The 21456-nt window shown below is 36.6% G+C and overlaps 1 protein-coding gene across 2 annotated transcripts in view; it reads left to right on the top strand.

The window, feature by feature from the left end:
* The window catches only part of LARP1B (La ribonucleoprotein 1B), a 33486-nt gene extending 17203 nt beyond the window's left edge, over nucleotides 1–16283 (top strand). The window contains exons 8-19 of one of the 2 annotated variants that reach the window (XM_032186579.1): nucleotides 3350–3494; nucleotides 5044–5218; nucleotides 6006–6178; nucleotides 6525–6896; nucleotides 8056–8179; nucleotides 9036–9241; nucleotides 9629–9735; nucleotides 10281–10441; nucleotides 10882–11026; nucleotides 13308–13417; nucleotides 13632–13759; nucleotides 14580–16283. In XM_032186579.1, coding sequence (XP_032042470.1) covers nucleotides 3350–3494; nucleotides 5044–5218; nucleotides 6006–6178; nucleotides 6525–6896; nucleotides 8056–8179; nucleotides 9036–9241; nucleotides 9629–9735; nucleotides 10281–10441; nucleotides 10882–11026; nucleotides 13308–13417; nucleotides 13632–13759; nucleotides 14580–14816 — 2083 coding nt within the window. In that variant the 3' untranslated portion in view covers nucleotides 14817–16283. Of the gene's footprint in view, nucleotides 1–3349; nucleotides 3495–5043; nucleotides 5219–6005; nucleotides 6179–6524; nucleotides 6897–8055; nucleotides 8180–9035; nucleotides 9242–9628; nucleotides 9736–10280; nucleotides 10442–10881; nucleotides 11027–11498; nucleotides 12226–13307; nucleotides 13418–13631; nucleotides 13760–14579 lie in introns of those variants that run through there. The other variant, XM_032186580.1, reaches the window with a different exon arrangement.
* Nucleotides 16284–21456: the final 5173 nt, after the last annotated feature.

Below are 21456 nucleotides of genomic sequence, written 5' to 3'. Positions count from 1 at the left end.
GTTAGTTTTATGTTCTCAGAGTGTTTCACTTGAAACATTCAACTGAAAGAGCAGTTTTGCAACGATACTTGATTTTTCAATAATCTGAAATGTTTACTTTCTCGTGTACACCATTAGGAATGAGAAACCATCTGGAAGACTGATTATCACCAGGAGACATGTCAAAAAGGGCCTGGAAACCACTAGTTCATTTTAAAGAGACAGTTTCCACCACTGGCTGATATTTCATCTTCTGTACTTGGCAACGGCATTTCTCTGTGATGCCTTTGTGGTGGTTTTTTATTGCCCTTGTATCCCATAAAGCAACTTGCTTATTTTATTCTTGCTTCTTTTGTTACAGTTGACGCAAAAAGGAAGAAAAAGGCCTCTTTAAGGGCAGAAAGTATGTGGCATGTGGCTATCAACTTCAAAGCTTCTATTGCAGTCTTTTTTGTTACTCTTGCTGCCAGGCCCTTATGAGACCTGACAGTGGACATGTACCCCCATGTCAGGATAATCGGCCTCCACTGTCCTCAGACAAGTGAGGGAGGAGCACAGACACTCCACTGTTGGCCAGATTTCTGGGCATGCAGTGTAGAATCCAGACCTTCTAAGGTAGGACATGATGATGTCCCCCTCTGCTGAGAAAAATGTCAGTTACAGCATTGGTCACATCTGACTTCTGGTTATATTTGTGTTTTATTTTAGCAAAAAGAGGTTGGCAGGTGTCCATGAAAGACTTGGCATGGCTGGCTAACTAAAGCCATCGGTTGCTTGTCTGGTTAAAACCTACACTTTGGTTATGGAGTTAACTTCTCATGACAGAGAGAGAGATTCTTGTGCAGGTTTAGAGTGTAGCTTCACTGTTTTCATGCTCCTTAAAAAAAAAAAAAAAAAAGTGTTGTCCATTTCTCGTATTACAAAAGCAATGGGAAGCTGACTGTATTCATCAGTTGCATATTATTAGCCTCTCGATGGAAGTGGTTTGGTCTGTCTTTCGTAACTGAGTTCTAAAATATTGAAGTGACTATGCCAAAGAAGGAAGTATAACAAAGTAATGCTACCCGGAATTGTTAGGTGTTGGAGTTCCTTATGGAGTCCAAGATAAGTGAGGATATATCAAAGAAGTGAGAATGTTTTCAGTAGCTTATTGCTGAATTTTAGAAGTGTTTACCTGCTTAATAGGGAAAAATGTTAGAAACTGTGTCCAGCTGAGTTGATTTTTAATTACTGTAAGAAGTATGCTCCTATCAGGAAGTTTATGCTTGTCCCAAGAACCAGCTTGATGTGCAAGAGGAATATTTATACTACATATACAATATAATTAAAACTTTTAATTATAGACTGAAATAGCCTGAAAAATTTCAGTGCCTAACAACTCCTCAGTCTGCAATATACAGTAGATCTCTGTTCAAGTCCTCTTCTTTTAAAAGCAAATAAATAAAAGTTTGGATGCGCATCCAAATATGCATCAATTCAAGAATAAAAGGATTCTGAGGAAAATTAGAAGGAAAAGCAAAGCTGGAGGGTGTATGTGTGTGTTCAGATTTTTCCCTCTGCTTGAAGCAAACTTGTGCGTTGTCTTTGTTTATGATTAATGTTCTTTCAAATTCCTTTTTCTAGAATGATGGCCATCAAGTGAGGCAGTTTGAGTCGAGTTCAGTCATTGTCCATTTCTGCTTGTGGAATTTTTAACTAGGTGAATCAATACAAGATTTTACCTTTACTGTATGCCTGTAAAGGTAACATTAGTACAACGTTGATATGGCTTTTGTACTTGTTTATCTTCTAGATTGGGAGGGGAAAAGAAACATAGCGGTTCAGAACAGTAAATAGAATATTCTTGAAAGAAACTTTTGTGCACAGTTGCTTCACTGATCAACTCATTTAGTTCTGAGTAAGAGCTTAATTCTCTGAAAGCGTTATTCTCTTCTCTGTTTGCTATGAATTAATGGCAGTTTTCATCTGTCATACATCTTATTGCCCAACTTCAAGGGTTTTGCATTCATTCGGTCTTGGAGCTGAGTGTTTCTTATAGACAGCTTTTGCTTCAAGTTTCTGTAGCTACCAAAAGTTTTAAAAAGAAATGGTATCAAGCTTCTCCTTGGGTCAATGATGGCATCACAGTCCTCTCCTTTTGGTTGGCCTTGAGCCCAACTTCAGTGGAGACACTTAGCGTTTTATTCTTTGCTGGAATTAGAATTAACTTTATATTTGCATGTGGTTTTTCTTTTTTTTTTTTTTTTTTTTCCCCCTCAGTGTTTTAATGCTCTCATGTTTTATTTTTCACTACCTCTGTTTTTAAGTCACGGAACTTTAATTGTTCTTCATCTCTCCATTAAATATTTCACTACCTACTTTTTCCTGAACCTGATGAGTAGTACTATTCCTTGGATGTAGTATGCTAAATTATGATATGATTTGTAAACCCTGTGAAAGGCCTAGATCTTAGTTGTCATTATTTTTTTTTTCCATTATTTTTTCATAGGTTGTTTTCTCATTCCCTTGCTTTCTGTGTCAGATCATGATTTGAATTCTTTACTTTTTCTCATCACTAAGCATAAAACATCTTGACAACTGTAGCATTTCATACAGCAACTTTGTTTTTTAAGATGATGTGTTTCTGCTATTTCTCTGTCCCTTGTCTCTCTTGTTCTATGGTATTGTCAGATTCATTAACGGTCATTGTTCCTGTTCTCCTTACCCACTAAGTATCTTTTATTCTTTTAGACTTTACCTTTCTTCATGAACTGTTGTGCTGTTTGGTGCAGTTTCGTGAACAATACAAAATTACTATTTTTGTTCTCTCGTCTTCCCACAAGCATGCTTGAAGTAATGGTTCAGAGTGTATATATGTGCCTCAACACTCAGATAGGAAAATTAAACCTTCTAATGTACTGGAAACTGAGAAAAGAAAAGATACAGTTGAGGATGAAGGTGCACTGACACTGCTGTATGGGAATAACTTATGCCCTGACTGTAAGCAGTAGTTGTCCTTCATATATATGGAGGCTAAGAGAATGTTGTTGCCTTCTGGTCATGTAAGTAATAAAGGGGAACGGGTGAAAGAAATGGAGCGTAGTCTTTCCTTATGCAGTTCATATATGCAAATGTTGCAATGAGGCTTTGATTTATATCCCTGTGTGCAGTACTGGATCAAAAGTTGTTCTTAAGATGTTGAGCATGCATGCTATTCCTGTAAGTTTTGCTTATAGTAATATACCTGTTGAAAGAACAATTTTGCTGGTGACAAAATATGCTCTATTTTTAGTGGAAGACTTTAATAAGGAATATCTAGGTTACTATTTTAGGATTTTTTTTTTAAGTTTACAATAGGTTCATATTTGCATCTTTTCTTTTTTTCCTCTAGTGAGTATTATTTCAGCACAGAAAACTTGGAAAGAGACTTCTTTCTGAGGAGAAAGATGGACCAACAAGGATTTCTGCCTGTTTCATTGATTGCTAGCTTCCACCGGGTGCAAGCTCTGACTACAAATGCTATGCTTATTTTGGAGGTAAAATAATTGATAAGTATGTGCGTAGGAATTTGCTTAGCTTAATTTTATACTGCCATTTAAATTCAGCACTACGAAGTTAAAAAGAAATCCTCTCTGCTTGTAATGACAAGGATCCTGTAAACAGGCTATAAAAGGAAAAGTTTTGGATTTTTTTTTGGTATGGATTTCTGCATGTTCCCATTCAGATTGAGAGCAGAATGCTGCATGAAGTGCTTAATTTTGCTGCTCATAAACATTCTGGGAGTTCAGCTACAAAAGGGGGGAGGAGATGTTGAGGGGCAGCTGTTACAGATGTCTGTTCTTTGGCTAGAATGAGTCTAAATTACATCATAACACACTTTGCAAAGCTGAAGTAACTTTAACAGTGTGTTCCTGAACTATGCTATATGCCTTCAGTGGCAATAATATTTTCCTCAGGTCCAGAGGTACTTTTTCAATAGCAAGGCTGTCCAAATTGTAAACCCTGCTGGCCAGCAAAAAAAGTGGAAACTGTTCTCCACAATTCACTTGCTGTTTGGCTCCTATTGTGTTATTTCCCTTGACTCTGATAAGATAAATGCCAACTCCCTGCTGACCCTGTCATTAACTGCATTGCCTGGTCCCTGAGCCAGCTGTTGGCATGCTGCTGCAGGGAGATGCTTTTCTGCCCTGTTGCAGACTCATTCAGGTGTGGTAGGAGCCTTTCTGGCATGTTGCTCATCGGAGGAGTGCCTTGCTGTTATGTAGTTACCTTAAGTCACATTTAAATAAGCCAGTCCAAGAAATACTGGAAGCGTTCTTTTGTAAGATCTAAAATAGGCAACACATTTGCAAGCGTTTGTGGAGACCTAGACTGAGAAATGAAAATTATCTTTTTATACTTCAACTACTTTGAAGTACAAGGGTCTTACTTCCTGTATCTTTCTCCATGTTAACATCAGAAAGGAAAAATGCTTGCAAAAATACTGGAAAAATACTTGAAAATACTTGTTGCTTTTATTTATTTATGTTTTTATTTTTATTTTTTAACATATTGTGGGTTGGTTGAACACTGGTGTAGGTTGCCCAGAGAGGTTGTGGGGTCTCCATTCCTGGCTCAAAAACTTGCTGAAAATGGTTGACTCTGCTTCAGCAGGAGGGCTAGACAATCTCAAGAGGTCCCTTCCAACCTCGACCATGCCGATTCTGTACGGTCTTTTAGCTCTGTTTAGAATGAAGAAGAAAATACATGGAGTTGGGGTTTAGTTTGGGGAAGTAGCAGTGTGAATAGGAGAGCTAGAAAAAGGTGGGTTTAGTGCCCTCACACGAGAAAGAGGTTGCATATTGGGAAGCGGCAGGAAGTGGTACTTGAAATGAAAACACAATTTGCGTAGATATTCTTGGACTGAAAAGGTTACCAACACCTGTACTAAAAAAAAATAGAGTGATGTTGGCAAACAAGCACAAAAGCTTGAATTTCTTTTATTAATTACTATGTAAAGAGTTAATTGTTTTCCCCGGACCTAAGAAGGTGCTGGATATGTACTTTTTTTTTTTTTTTTAAAGTTGTAATATGTTTGTCCTACAGGCCCTGAAGGACAGCACAGAAGTTGAAACGGTGGATCAGAGGATAAGAAAAAGGGTTGATCCAGAGAAGTGGCCAATTCCAGGTCCTCCTCCATGCAGTCTGCCACGGACGGACTTTTCTCAGCTCATCAATTGTCCAGAATTCATACCAGGACAAGTTTTTGGCTCTCATACTGGTAAAGGATTTATCTTACAGAAACTTAAGTTTAGGGCTGTCAATCTAGCTTAGGAAGTTTTCCTCTTAATACTGGTTTCATAATAGAAATTGTGCATTTGGTAATGGCTTCTGCAGCTGATATCCCTGGCAACCATACAGTTGCCAAGTCATGGGGCTGGCACAGCTGATAATGAGGTAAATAAAAATGTTTTCTATGTGCTATGGCTGTGACTGTTGTCCAGAATAAATTATGATGACCTATAGTCCTTTAGTATTACCAATAGTAGTAGAAGTAATCATAAGTTAGTTGTGAAATCCACGTCATTCTGAGAGCAGCTGAAAGTTAACTCTATTTGGTGCGCCCTGGTTTTGGATGGGGATCTCATTCACGTTATGAATATGGCTTTGTCTGTGGACAGCACTTGGCAAGTAAATCTTTTACAAAAATGGTGGCTCGAAGTGAATGGGAAGAGTGAAGACTGAGCTAAGCACCCATCCATAGAGCTGGTGGATGGTGTAGAGAAGACACATCCCTGATAACTGAATTCTTGTTTTCTGAATAACAGATGATTTATTTCACTGTTAGATACATTTTCATGTAAAGAACTTGCTAAATTGGTTTTCTGCTGGAATGGTGAGTGAACTATGAAAAGTTACCTCTGAAAACAAAAAGTTATGCTGATCAGTGCTAACTTCAACCCCAGAGGTAGAACAGTAGTAGCTGCAGTTAAAGGAAAGAGCAATGCAATAATTTAAGTAAACAAACAAAAACAACAGGAATTTGAACTACTGTTTTCCAATGCTAGAGTCTGCACCAAGTTCTCCAAGAATAGGAAGCTCACTGAGTCCAAAGGAAAACACTGAAACAAATAATTTTCAGATGATGTCTAAAGGATTGTCTACAAGTTTGCCTGATTTGGACTCTGAACCTTGGATAGAAGTGAAGAAGAGGCATCGTACATCCACAGTCAAAGTAAAGGTAAAAAAAAAAAAAAAAAAAAAAAAAAAAAGCAAGACCTGCCCACTTTAAGGTTATACTATAAAGCAGGATTTTTCACATCTTAATATAGATGATGTTTGATAACGTAATACTGCTAGTGTGCATACTTCTCACTCTAGAAGCTCATCTGAAGCTCGCTACAATGAAAAGGAAATACTGTGTTTTTTCTGATGGACAGCTGTATTTGTTCATTATTGAAAAATGTATTGTGCATTGAGAATTGTTCTCATATTTATTGAAAATGTTTTATTATGTTTTATTTGGCTCCCATTTTGATAATCATTATCTAGTTCAAATATAAAAAGCTTCACCTTCTCTTATTCAGGAATGTGTTCCTGTACCTGATCAAATGTCAGATCAACAAGAGCCACCCCCACCTTCAGAGGAACAAGAACAAGAAGAACTTGATTTTTTGTTTGATGAAGAGATGGAACAGCTTCAAGGTTGTAAGAATAAACCTACTGATTGGTCAGACAGCGATTCAGATTATGAAATTGATGATCAGGACGTAAACAAGATTTTGATTGTAACACAGACGCCACCATATATGAGAAAACATTGTGGTGAAGATCGTACTGGCAACCGTGTATGTCATGCAAAAATTACATCAGAACTTGCTAAAGTTATTAATGATGGCTTATACTATTACGAACAAGACTTGTGGATGGAGCAGAGTGAAAATGACACTACAATGAAGGTAATTTTCTTCATCTTTGACCTTTGGGCCCCTGATCTTTGAGGCTTTCAAATCTTTGGAAGGAGATTGGTGGTTTTGTTTTTAAGTACATTAAACAGCTATCAAAATACAGACAAGTTGAACTCTAGCACTTTGTAGGCAGAGATCAACTGGGAACACTGCAATCCTGTCACTTGCTGCTCTTGATTTAGGAAGAAACCACTTCTTTTGTGAATGTAAGCCCAGTAAGTGGTGTCTCTGTAGGCAGTGCTGCTGTATTACTAGCAGATAATCAGCACACAGAAAATATTAAGTTACCCAATGATTGAATGGTGAGGGGAAGGACCTTTATCTGTGCATAAAAACAAAGGTACAAAAGGGATCTGACAAAGTTAAAAATGAACGTTGAGAATGAAAGTATGAAGTAAAGGTGGAATTCAGAATATGCAATTATTACAACAAAGAAAATGGCCCAGGAAAATCAGCAAACTGGAACAGGACAGTGAGAAATGGCACACAGCAAAAGAAATTACTTTGTTGCAGTGGTGGTGTTCTTAACAATTTAAACAACACTTTTTCTCCTATACTGTGTACATGCACACATCTCCCACCCCACTTTCAGCTGAGTAGGACCACTAGTGATTTGAGATGCTGCCACTCATCTTGTAAAATTCAGTCCTCAGTTTGTTACCATTCAAAAAAAAAAAAATAAAATATATATATATATATTGAACATTATTTCATTATTTACAAGTACTGGCTTTTCTTTAGAAGTAGCCTATGCATAGAAGCAGGTCATCTGCTCCCCCAAACTGCTTTCCTTGTCACAATTGCTGCAGAAGACAGACTGTTTTGGTCTTGGCAAAAGGGGCAGGATCTCAGTCATATCTGTTTCTTCTGTAAAAAATTATATGTGAATGGCTTTGGCTTCCATTTTCTGATTTGTTGGCATAACTTTTTTTTTTAGCAAGTAGGGTCATTAGAATGTTGTATATTGTCTTTTTTATGTCAGCTTTTTTTTAAGTTGTATCCAGGGACTCCCGTTTTCATTATACCAAGTATACTGGCTGTGTGTGATTTGTTGTGTGTGAATTCTGGCTTATTTTCTCTTAAGAAATTCACCCATTCCTCAGGATGATAACCATTGTGTTCTCTTTACACTTTGTTTTCTCTAATTCAGCAAGAGATTGAGGACTTTAAGAAGCTAAATCTCATTAGTAAGGAAGAGTTTGATAATCTTGCACCAGAACCAATCACTGATCCAACTGAGGAAATTCCTCCAGGGTCTTCAGGGTTAGAGAAAGGTAAATGATAGATATTTCTTGTTTACAATGTCCGTAATAAAGCCTGTATTTTAGCTTCTGCTAGTGGTTCAGTCAGCAGTCTCAAAGGGATTTTTCTTTACCAAGTTCTCAAATTGTCAGGTGTTCATCAGTATTGTAAGTTCCCATTACATTAGAAGAAGCTGATCCTGGTAGTACTTTGCAGGATATATATGATCATCAATAGGTAGTGTTCTGGTTTGGTGTTACCATATAGAACACCAGGCACCTTTTGTGTAACTTGCCATTTATGATATGTAAAGCAAGAGCTATCGATGTGAAAAATTTTCTATTTCAGAATTTTTAGGGGTAATGTGGATAGAAGGAAGTGAGAAGAATTTTCTACTTTATAACCTTACTGAGAAGTCAAAATGTTTAAATCTTATAAATCTTATCTTTTAAGGCATTTTGATGTTATTAATGTATACTGGGGAACGTGCTAATATCTTTAAAGTGGTTGAAGAAAACCACCTCACCAAAAAGCAGGGATGTGTTTACAGTTTTGTGAATGTTATTTTCCACACACTTGTTTACTTTGCCATTATACATGCAGAAGAACAGGGAGAAAACAAAGAAGTGGATCTAAATTTTCTAAGGAAGATGTGTTTTAAATATTTATTTCATAGTTTAAGATATTTGAAATATTTATCTCATAATATTTTGAGCAGTAAGTCTGTACTGTGTCTGTACCAAGTGCTTTTTGTTAATTCAATTATCCTTTTGGGGATGATGCACTTGAAGTGAAGTACCTTTAAGATATTATATAGTACAGGAGCTTGAGATTTCAAAGCCTGTTTCTTTTGAAAACTAAGTGTTTCTTTCCTGTTTGCTGATGTAGTAGAGGAGCTGGCTTGTAATTCGGTCGGTATTGAAGCACCTCGAACAGTGGTGATGGCTCGATCACTACCAACAGTAGTTCCAGAATCTCCCCATGTTCACCCTGGCTTCACTCCACGAACCCCTCGCACCCCGAGGCTACAGGATCCCAACAAAACACCCAGGTTCTACCCTGTTGTTAAAGAAGCACAGTCCATTGATGTAAAGGTAGATGGAAAAACTGAATTTTTTTAAATCCATAAAAAGCCTGTACAACTTGTGTCTAGGGTATAATTTATAACAAGAACGGAAAGGAAAAAAATGAAATATTTTTACTTGCAGTTTTCTTCAAAAATTTTACCACATTCATTCTTTTTTTATTTCTACAAAATTATTTCTGATTTTTCTCTGTAATGTTTCTTAGAAGTCCATGATGAAAAAGTGTAACATCTAAAGATGTTAAAATTGTTACGTTAAGATTAGTTTTGAGGTTATGAAGCTGGAGTGTTGTGACTTTATATTGTGTTAGATACAAAATTGGTAGAATGCTGTTTTGAGAAGATGAAAACAAGTGAAATCAAATTAGGGAAATAAATACTTCATTTACTTTCTTAGACTCCAAGAAAAAGAAAAACACGACACAGTACAAATCCTCCCTTAGAATGCCATGTTGGTTGGGTGATGGATTCCAGAGACCATAGGCCAAGAACTTCCTCTGTGAGGTAAGTTGTTTGTTTTTGTCTGTTTCTTTAGAGATTTTTTTTTTTCCAATGTCATTGGCTCTCACTGCTAGTGGAGGAATAGATTATAATAAAAGAGAATTTATAAATACAGTGGGAGTAAGAATGAGCAATGGAAGAAGGGCAAATGGGACTAAAGACAAACCTAGAATATAAATCCATTTGGAAGTAAGCTAACTAAACTATTCTTATAGTGTTCTTTTTTGATCCATCTTTAGCATAGCATTAAGATTACTTGAAGCACTGACGCTCACTTCAGTAATTCTGTTTGCCTTTCAGTGGTCATTTCAAATCATGCATTATAGTAATGCTTAACTATCATCATCCAGAACTGCCCATGTTTTAAGATATTAAGACAAAGTGATTTTTGAGGTGCACCCTAAAACAGATGACCAGGAGCACAGGCATACATTGTAATTGTTTTTAGGTGATCATAGTACTCTGACACAGCTTGCACTGATCAGAACAGTTAAAAACTGATTCTGGGGAAATGCACTGTTTATGGAATATAAACGTTTCTTCTACAGCAGTTCCAGTGCTTCACCCTCAGAAGGAGCTCCACTCGCAGGAGGTTACGGGTGTACCCCAAATTCTCTACCAAAATTTCAGCATCCTTCTCACGAACTGTTAAAGGAAAATGGCTTTACACAACAGGTGTACCACAAATACCATCGGAGATGCCTAATGGGTAAGCCACTAAATGGACTTCCTACAATTTTAGGTAGAAGTTACCAGGTATCACCTGATAGCAGTTTTCTCTGTGTTGTTCTTTATCCTTAACTTTTCCTGGGAAGGGAAAAGAAAATTGCTTATGTTTTATGATCTTTTATTTCCATTTAACTTAAAATTCCTTGACCCCCCCAAAAAAAAATCCCCTCAAACTCCTTGGCATCTTGCAAAAATATTTTCTGTGTTATTGTTTGTGGTTAAAACAAATAGAGTACTTGAGAGAAGATATTTAGTTGACTTAATAAGTCGATTAAGCCTCAAGTTAATGTTAATTGAAATACTTTTGGAACGTTTAGAATTAACATTCCTTGAAGATCTTTTGTTTGTGTTACTAATGAAAAAGCGCTTGAAAACATTCTGCTAGAACCTTAAAAAATTGTGTTTTTTTCCTCCCTTCAGAGAGGAAACGGTTGGGAATTGGCCAGTCCCAAGAAATGAACACACTTTTTCGTTTCTGGTCCTTTTTTCTGAGAGATCACTTTAACAAGAAAATGTATGAAGAATTCAGACAACTCGCTCTAGATGATGCAAAAGAACACTACAGGTACTAGCTTTTCCTTGCAACTTAAAAACTGGTTGAGGTCTTACCAGTCATTTTAAAGACTACAATGTTTATGTGTATCTGAAGTGAACATTTTTATTGTTAGCTTTGACTATTTGTAAATCTTTAAAATAGCAGTCTGTGCAGGTTGTTTTAACACCAAAAACCCATTTGTATGTATTTGTGCTTTGCTGATAAATAGCTAAACTTACAGCATTTCCTGTCCTGTAATTGGTCCCATATTCTACAGAACCATGCAACCTGTTGTCTGTGACAAGGCATCTCTGTTCCTGGTAAAGCTCCCATGAAGGAAGGAAAAAAATATTTTCCTTCCATGGCTGAAGACAATCTTAATCTCATCAAAGTTGTTTGAACTGCTTGTCTTCCAAAAATACCAGAAAAAATACTGCTGCACTGTTAACTCTTTGCTATTACTCCCCTCTTTCCACATACTTCCCCCTCTTCCTGCCCCCAGCCTCTATTTCTCTTAGCCAAAGAGACAAGGTAGCCAGCCCAACGTTTTGAATGCCAAGTGAGGAAGTACTGTCTATGGAAATCATAAAGTATGGATATGTTGTCTGAGACTTCAGAGTGACAAGGCCCTAGGATGCAAAGGTGGCTTTAATAATAATTTTTATATCTGTTCAGAGTTTTCTTTATGCTTTGAGATTATCCAATTATCTATTTACCACAAGGAACTTCAAAAGGCCCTTAAGGGGGGGAACAGATGAACGCAGAACAGAAGGAGGGCCCAGTTTTGTTCTTTTCTTTGTGATTATTTTTGCTAAAAGTAGAGGACATGGTATCATAAAGGGAAGTTGATCCAGATTCTTACAGAAAAAAATGCTGGTTTTCTTTTTGTCTGTCTGATATTGCAGAATTATGTTTCAAAGAAATGCTATTGGCATATTGGGCTAGCATTAAAAGTGAGAAGAAAAAATATCTTATTCAATTTCATACCACCTACTTATTAACATTTAGCAAATTTGCAGGCTGACACAAAGTAGCACAAAACAAACAAAACATTAAACCCTTAAAACTTAGGTTGTTGACAAATACTTATATGGTATCCAGTACTGTAGAAATCATACACACATTCTTCAGTCCAGCCCAATTTTCACTTTCTAGAAAAGGAGGTACATATATATTTCAAGATCTAACAGGTGTTGTTATGTGAATTATTTACACCTCACAAAGTGAGTTTTTTTTTTTTTTTTTAAACAGGCAGTTGGAATTGATGCATGAGAATTACCCTAATGAAGTGTTCCTTAAAATTGTATTGATTACCTAGATCAAACTGTGACTTTAAGAGCTCTAACCTCTGCATCATTTCCTACAGTCATGTGGTATTGCAGTTATCCTTTGACTGAATGAACTCAGCCATCAAATAAGGGTGTACATTTGTATGATGCAATTTACCATTCACAGTAACACGATGGCCAGTGTGGCACTGGAAGTCAGAGTCAAACATTCTTCGGTCTCAGTTCACTTACCTGAGTAGTTTGATTTTTAATTATTTTTTTTTAATCCTCACTTGGCTGTGCACATCAGACTTCTTCACACATGCCTGCTAAAAAATTCAGATTAGTCTGCAAAGGATGTAACTCTGAAGTGGAAGGAAAACAGTAATACATGTAGTAAGAGTAATTTCTGGCAGTATGACTTTGTGTTTGTGTGTGTGTGTGTGTGTTTTTCCCCTTGTCCCCTTTCTAAAAATAGATTAAGTTCCCAGTGTGGCAGCAAAGCTAATGAGGATAGTGAACAGCTTCTGTGTAACGTAAAATGAAGTTGCATGTGCACCTCAGCTCAGAGATGATTAAGGAGCATGTGATTGAGTTGTAAAAGAGAGTGGTAGCAGAGGAGAGGAGAGTGATGTCAGATGTTTATTCTCTCCAGTAGTAAACCTAAGAGGTATGGAATGAAGCTAGATCCAAAACAGTCGGAGGTGTTTCTTCATGAAGTGCTGGAGCTGTGGGTCTCACATCCTGAAAATACAGAAGCACTTGTCTTGCATTTCTTATGTGTGTATAGCGTGTGTAGTTTGTGAATTGAAACTATGTGACAAACCTGATGTTCTGAAGTCAGTTTTATTTGTAAAGGTGTTTCTGAACAATTGGTTAATAAAAATTGTTTGGAACAGGAAGTGGTTTTTGTGAGAACGGAAAAATGAGACTAAGCCATTTACTTACATGCAAGGAGAGACTGAAAACTTGGGTCCTTTTGAGGAACTGCATGCATACGAGTGTATGGATAAGATTTTTCAAACCTATTTGTTCTCTTTTAGGTACGGATTGGAATGCTTGTTTCGATTTTACAGCTATGGCTTGGAAAAGAAATTCAGGCAAGAAATATTCAAGGACTTCCAAGAAGAAACAAAGAGGGACTATGAAGCTGGTAATTATCACAGCCCAGTCACTGCTCACACAAGGGTAACTTTAGCTGGGAGATCCCTATTCCTTGGCACTGACTTGTTACATAAGGTCGGTTCTAAGTACAAGAGCAGCTTTTGGTTTTGTTCCTCTTATCTCCCAATTCTCGCACGTGTATAGTTAACTATAGTTAACTATAACCTTCGTAAATTGGTAAAATTATCTTTTTCCATTATTAGGTCAGCTTTATGGACTGGAAAAATTTTGGGCTTACCTAAAATACTCTCAGCACAAAACACCAGCCATTGACCCCAAACTGCAAGAATACCTTAGTAAATTTAGAAGACTGGAGGACTTCAGAGTGGATGTAAGTTTCAACACCCATTTTAAACAAAAATGTGGTTTATCAGTACTTTATTACACAATAAGGTAGCTTTAAAATCCCATCAATCACTACAAAGCATGATTTAAAAAATTAAACTCAAATGATAAATGCGTTTTGTTCCTAGATGTGCTTTTTCAAACCAAACTATGGTGCTGAGATACCGTGGCTAGGATGTTAAGTGTTGAATCATTTGTGTTGTGTAATGAGATACAGTAAATAGATACGAAATGCTACCCAAAGTGGACTTCAACGGTTTTTCTACTCCATACAGTGTCATCTGATGAGACGTTACTTCTATGCTGTTTAGGAATTCAGAAAATCAATTAAAGCCCAACAAGCAGGTTTTTTTTTTTTTTAACAAACTGTAACAGGCATTTAACAGGCATTGTCCTTGCTGTGACTTAGTATGCCAAATTCAATGCATCCTTCTTGTAGAATGCTGAAATCTTCAACTGTGTGATTCCAGGTTACAGAGTTGCCATGCTTGTCTGAACTGGGTTATGACATACTACTGCATTACCATCATCCTCTGCAGTCCTCATTTCTAGGAGTTGTGGCAAATCCTTGGCAGTGACTATAAAATCATGTTCCAAGACGGTTTTAAAGTGCTAAATTTGACATGTTTACACTTCTAGTTAAAGGGCCAGACTATCATCAGTGAGCTAAGAATAACTACTAGGATTACGAAGCCTAACTAAGGGCCCAGCTACAGAATGCTCTTTTTTGGTCCTTGGACTATATGAAATGACAAATACCCAGCTTTATAGGAAAACTTCTAACACACTACCATGTTTATTTTTAGCCTCCTATTAGTGAAGAGCCCGGCAAGAGGAGACCGTTTGCTGCAACAGGTGAGGATTCAGGTCATCGGAGACAACTGTCTAATTCTTCTAAAACACTTCTTGCGGCTCATCCCACAGCTGCCAGTCAGTCCCAGGCACTGGAAGACGTTACCGGTGGGAATACTGCACAAGCGCACATAGTAGGTCATAATAATGCTGCCACAAAATTGATAGAAAGCGATGTACCAGAAAAATAGACTAAGACTTGCGCCCTTGAGAATCAACTTTTACATCACTATTTCAATTTGGAGATCTCCAAGGTGAACCAATCTAATATGTGATTAAAAGAGTATGGGAAGACAAAAGTTTGCATTTTCTTTTTCAGAGGATTAAGTTCCAAAACGCTTACCCTAGGAGAGTCGTTCTTGGTTTTGGGATCATCAGGAAGGTCCTAGGGAAGATTCTTTGGCTTCAGTATTGCTTTCCTCAAGCTTTTGTTTACAAAAAACTGCATTCCTTGCATATGCAAAAAAATACTTTGGGGATGCCTTACATTTCAGCTTGTATTTCTTAAAAAAAGGTATGATATATCCATCTTATTTACTGTGCATTCTTTGTCCCGATTTTCCCATTATTTGTATTTTACCAAAGCAAAAAAGATGACATGTATAATTTTAAATGTAAAGAAGGATCTATGTGATTGGTTTGCTCTCAAATCTGTAACTATAAAAAGTATGTTTTTGTGTAAAAGCACTCAAGAATGTGCAGCTATATATGAAACTGCATTGCTGGATTCTATTTAAAGACATAGTATCTATTTTTTTCAGGGTCTCCATAGTTAGTATTAAGTATGGAGTTTGAGTGGACATAACTGGGATAGTTTTGCAGATACTTCCTTCAATACTGGTTATTAATAGGCAACAGTAAAATACAGGGAAAAATTGATCTGTTGATTTCACAGTGTTTTAAATTAACGTACAGTATCTGCAATTTGTGCAGGTTGTTAAAGTAGCAAACCTCAAATTATTCTCAATTGGAGAGGTATTTTCATCTGAATTCTCATATGATTATAAAGTACCATAACAGAAGAGGCGTAACTTCTTAAAGACTCTTTTTCTCTGTATTTCAAGGAATAAAAATTAGTTTGGAGGGAAACGAAGTGTTCCTTGTGAACTTTTTTTTTTTGCTTTATTTTGCAATATTTGAATGAAGTTCTGCTTAAATTGCGCTAGCTAAGATTAAATAATTTCAAACAGGTCTAAGTACAATTTCACTGAATTTAAGTTATTGAAATACAACTTCATTTCTGTAGCTAAAGGATAGGGGTGGTTATATCCTGTAATTTCTTACTAATTTTTTTTATTTTGATTTAAAAAAAAAAAAAATCAAAATTATCTGAGTGAGTAATTTATTTCTTCCAAGGGTAGGTGAAAAGAACTTCAGCTTTTTGTTACTTGTTAGCTGTGAAAAAGCCTTCAGTTGAAAACTGTCTAGCACAACTGCCTTAACCCCTGAATGTGTCCGAACAGAATGTTCATTCTTATTATATGCAGTTTCATACTTGTATCACATCTCAGAAGTTGTTATAAAAAGCCTGTTATTTTTTTTTCAGTCATTGTCTTGTGAATCTCACTGAAATGAATGATGAATGCCTGCACTGTAAATGCGTACGGTAGCAGTGGCTTGACCAACAGTTAACAGTTTCAATACAAAATTGAGCCTTTTGTTTAGTTGTTCATGTTCATTTATAACAGGCCACTTAAGTAACATCCTTTCAATATGCTGAAGTGACACATCTCAATCCCATGTTCAATCCCTGCCTCTTGCTATCCATGAAAATGATGAAAATGTAAATTTGGATTGAAGTTGTATATAAAAGAAATACTTATATTTCCTTTCACTTTTTTCATTGGACAATATGCAGATTAAGCTTTTAGTGTGTAATTTTGTGATATCTTGACAAATTTTATAAAAACAACCCAAAAAACTCTAATAATGGTGTATTATCAATTTATTTATTTTTGTTCCAAAAGTGTGGGAAAAAAAATCACCTTGAAAGAGTCTAAGGCTGTAGGCTTGCATGTGAATTCCTGTTGCCTCTGCTGCATGAAGGTATTAGGGGACTTCTCCAAGCTGAAGCAGGTTCTTAAAATGTAAGCCAGCTTTTTTTTCCAAGTTCCATAATGATTGTTCATATGACTTTGTATTTTAAAATAAAAAATGGGAGGTGAATGATAAATATGGCTGAAGGCAAAAGGCAGTGACTAGTCCCTGTCTTGGTGATTTCTGTAGGCAGAGTAGTTTGGTGTCCCCCTGAAGGGACACAGTCTAAGCAGCCCCATCTGTCTACGGTCAGGAATGCTCCCTTTGGCTCCCTCCTTGCTGCCCTTGCAGAGCAAGGCAGCACGTAAACAGCAGCAGCATAACTGAGCTGAGAACACATAAAAATTTAAAATAAAGCCCAAAGATACCACTGGTTAAGCAGCTTATTCTGTAAGGCTCAACACCCTTTCTGTAACTGGCATTCACGTTACAGAGCCATAGATTTATCTTTGGACATGCGTACAAGTGTCCAACATGCTTTCTGATGCCTGGTAAATCCATTTAAGCTAACTTTCAATTTGGCTGTCTTAAGACTGAGCGTAGTTAACATTTTGTCTGCTAAATACTTAAGTTTTAGACCTTTCACATGTCTAAACATGCTTGTGTGCTTATTACAGAATTGTCTGTTTATCTTCTTTGCTTTTGCTAAAAATGACTCCATCAATACTTCAAAACTATACCTTGCTTAAACTCATTCACTAAGGTTTTTCTTTAGTCTTGAAACTGGATTCTGAAGGCTTTTTAGGGAAGACAAGACTGGAGACAGCTGTTGTTCCTCATGGAGAACAGCTAACATATTTCTACAAGGAGTAGCAGTAGCCTGTCTGCACAACTGATGCTCCTCCTGGAGTTTAACAGGGTTAACAGGGATTTTGGTTTCTGCATGAGATAACAGAACAGAAACCAGGTTGTATTCATGGCTGCTTTGCTTCAGGCATCCCTGCTGTGCTGAGGGGGCAGACCACACTGGGCCCCTTTCAGACTGAGAGTCAGCAGTAGCTGATGTTCTTTTACTGAGCCATCCTCCAGCTACACTAACCCATATCTATAATCGTAAATCTGCTCTCTCCATCCCAGAGTTTTGGAGAGAGAAATACAGGACTGTGTAATACTTTTACAAACTCCACTAAACATTGAAGTTAAAAAAAAGTCCCTGAACCTAACCCTGTCATGGAATTTACACAGCAAGCTGAGGTGGTATTACATGACCCAACTAATAACAAAACTTCAAAGTACAGCTAAAAAGCAGCATAATATTTTAAAGAAATCTAAGCATCAAGGTTAGCAGTTTTAAGGCAAGGCTTTGGGTTAATACCATCAAAGCTGATTAGTTGTGGTTTCTTTTTAATAACAAAAAAGAGTTAATGCCTTCAGCTACATAAAACCAAATTGCAGTCTTTATACTCCCCTAAAATGGGCATCCAAGTCAGTCACTAGAAAGGAGCTTTTATACTCCAACAGCAAATGAATGCTTGTGGTCGAGTGACAAATACAGAACTTTACACCTCCAAAAAGGCTTACACCGTACAGTTGTAGGCTTTTCCCAGTTACCGGAAAACGTGACAGGTCAATAAAATATTATCATCACATAACAAGTACAGTTTGTAACCAGAATGGGGGTAATTACATTTTTTTGTTAATTTTGCAAGAAGGTCGCATTGCTAGACTGTGTTCCATAGAGCTCTAAAGTTGCTGCCTTCTGGAACAGTGAAATGCACAGAAGCACAAGAATCCCCCCATCTAAGGGAAGACTTCTGGGTTGGGTGAGTTTTGTTTCTTCCTTTAATTTTCACATAAACCCTTAACTGGTATTAGAACTAGCCTTGGCACACATGGTCAAGTAAAAGCAAGTCTAAAACCCTGTCTGTAAACACCTGCTAATAAACATTCACCTTTAACCATAAATTGGAAGTCTGTGGGAGGATTTACCAGTAACAGTCATACTTAATTATTTATTTGGTTTCCATATTGAATCCTTTAAGGCCAGAAGTACGTTATTACTACTTGTAAGTAGGAAAAGGCCTGAATTGCCAAATCTACAACTGCAATTGCATCACTTCATTCATGGCTGAAAAAAATGAGTCAGATGACAGTTATAGTAGTTTTTTTTTTTTTCCCCCCACAACCTCTACTTTTATCTGTAACATTAAAATTGGAAAGAACCAAAACTGCAACAAGAAGAAATTCATAAATGAATTTCAGAAATAATTCATAAAAAAACTAAACAGCTCCGCCCTAAAGAAAAAAAAAGCCACCAAGCAGAAATGGTTAGAAAGGCTATTATATTCAAAGTACTAGGTCTTGGTCAATATTTTGTATTATTATATGCAACAATGCATGTGCTTCCTGGAGGGGGAAAAAAAAAAAAACAAAAGAGAACACCCACCAATACATGGAGAAAACAAATATCAAAGACTCAAAAAAAAAAAAAGAAAAAAGACTAAGGTTTAATTATTTCCTGACCTTTTCAATCAATAGGTATCAATGAAGGATACTGAAATCAACTTGATCTCACAGAAATAAAAAAATAGAAAAATAATTTTAAATATTATAATAGCTTAGAATAACTATTTAAACTGAAACAAGAAAGTACCAAACTTTCTGAAGTACCAAACTGAAGCAGAAAGTACCAAACTGATATTAAATGCTGTGCTAGACTCTGAAGGGTAGAAAATACAGATCTTAACCAAGGAAAAGTAACTCTACCTCAATAAGAACTTATGAAAAATTACAAGGATGTGGGAGGATAGTTCTGAAGTGCCTAGTAAAAATTTGGTATGTTCAGATTAGGTAAAAACATGGCACTTTTTCTTTTTAAAACCACAAAGATTTTAAAATTTCCTGCTCTAAGAAAAATTCTTTGGGAAGCAACGTACTGATGAGGCAGAAGTGTCAAAACAAATGACTGCTCTTAAACTAGCTTAAGTCTAGTCTAAGAAAACAACCAGTATCTTAAACTGGAAATGTATTTTGTTTCTACTGAAGATAAGAAATCCTCCCTTCAAGCCCCTTATGTTGCTTAAACAAAAATTTAACACATTGACAGTTTGATACTGACCTTTTCATTAGTTTATAGTGAATTTTGACTAAGTGACTGACACAAATGTTACACGGATGAGTGTCTCCAAAAAATTATAATACTAATTGCACCAAAGCTTCCACAGATTCAATGTTGTTCTGAACTACCTGGTCCATGTCAGCTTTCTGCAAAAAATGAAAGATACAGGATACTTTAAAGCATCTTCGGTTGTCAGCTTTAAATCACTAAAGAGTTTTTATGCAGGCTGAATGAGACAAATTTAGATCTACTAGACATCAAAATACTGGATTTAGTCTGTGTAACATACTGCTATCATAGAATGACAGAAGTAGTTTGTTTTGTAGTCTTCACAATTACCATTAAATAAGGTGAAAGCAAAAATCATCCTTCTACCCATCCTTGATCACTCTTCCATTTAACCGATCTTAAACCATAAAAGACTGGAGCAATGCTCTTTTTAAAGAGATCCGCCCAAAAAATCATGTAACTTTGATCCTGTTAAGCTTTATTGCAGTTCCTATAGCAAGGGAAGGGAAAAAGCTGCATTCGGTTTGGAAGTCATACTGTATGTGTCACTACTGTTCTCTCTGTGGTAGGAAGTTTCTACATAAAACAGACACAAGCAAGATAAACAGCTAAAGCTACAGCTATGCCAGATGTAGCAACAGTAATAGCTGTAACGAGTAAATAGCAGAGTAACTCACGTCAGGCGTTAGGAACTTGCAGCCATGACTTTGTACAGTAGAAGCTGTAACACAATCACAAGTGTATTTTTATAGCTGGCTGTCCTATTTGATACTGCCATAAGCCTTCTTTTCCTGTTACACAGCTACACACATCTTGATGCCATCATGAGGAGCAAAAGCTAAAAATGAAAGGCATACTCTAAATGAAGTATAAAATCTTTTATAGAAAGATTTGGTAAAAGGAAAAAAAAAAGAGTAGCGAAGTGTGCACTGAAGTACTCCTAGCTACCGTCCTGTGCGAGAAAGCTTTTCATTTGTTGGTATCTCTCCACTCTTCTGTCTAAAACACATTTTTGTGGTTAGTTTTACTAACATGCCCAGCATTTCAGCAGCATTAGACACTTAGTAGATACTTAATAGAGTAATAATGTGCAAACAGAAGTATGGACATCAATGCTAAGTTAAACAAGGATGTGCCCTAAACAGAAACCAGCACTTTCATGAATTATATCCAGTAACTGAATAGCCAACATGCCTGACTGGATTGTTCAGCCTGTACAAGAACCTGCTAGCATAACCTACTAACTGTTGAAATGGCTTCAGTTTTGTTATTTCTTCTTCTTTGATAAAACTTCTATTTCAAGCGTGGACATGCAAGAAAGAAATGAATCTGCCTTCTAGGACACGTGATTTACAAGTGATTCAATGGTGTATTTTTGTTTCATTTACATCAATATAAAACTCATTCATTCAAACAACAATAAAAATGCAGTAGTTCCGGGAATTTCTTAGTTTACAATTCAACAGAATAGATGGATGGAAATTTGTTACTGTAGGCTTATCACAGGTGAAAACTGCAAGCAGAAGTACAGATGTAAGCCATAAAGCTGTGAGGCACAAACTTAATGGTGTCACAGGTACGGATTTAGCAAAGGAGACAGTTAAGTTTCCGCAAGATGTTGAGTGATACACACGTATTGATCTCCAACGTCCTGGTCCTGTAGGTGACATGAGACACAGTCCTCTTACTGCATGTTATACTTTTTCCTAGAATGCTTCTCCTTATTT

Source organism: Aythya fuligula, chromosome 4 (assembly GCF_009819795.1).
Source record: "Aythya fuligula isolate bAytFul2 chromosome 4, bAytFul2.pri, whole genome shotgun sequence".
In the NCBI taxonomy this organism is placed as follows: Eukaryota; Metazoa; Chordata; class Aves; order Anseriformes; family Anatidae; genus Aythya; species Aythya fuligula.
Note: the sequence above shows the minus strand (reverse complement) of the source record. Positions and strands in the feature narration are given on the sequence as shown.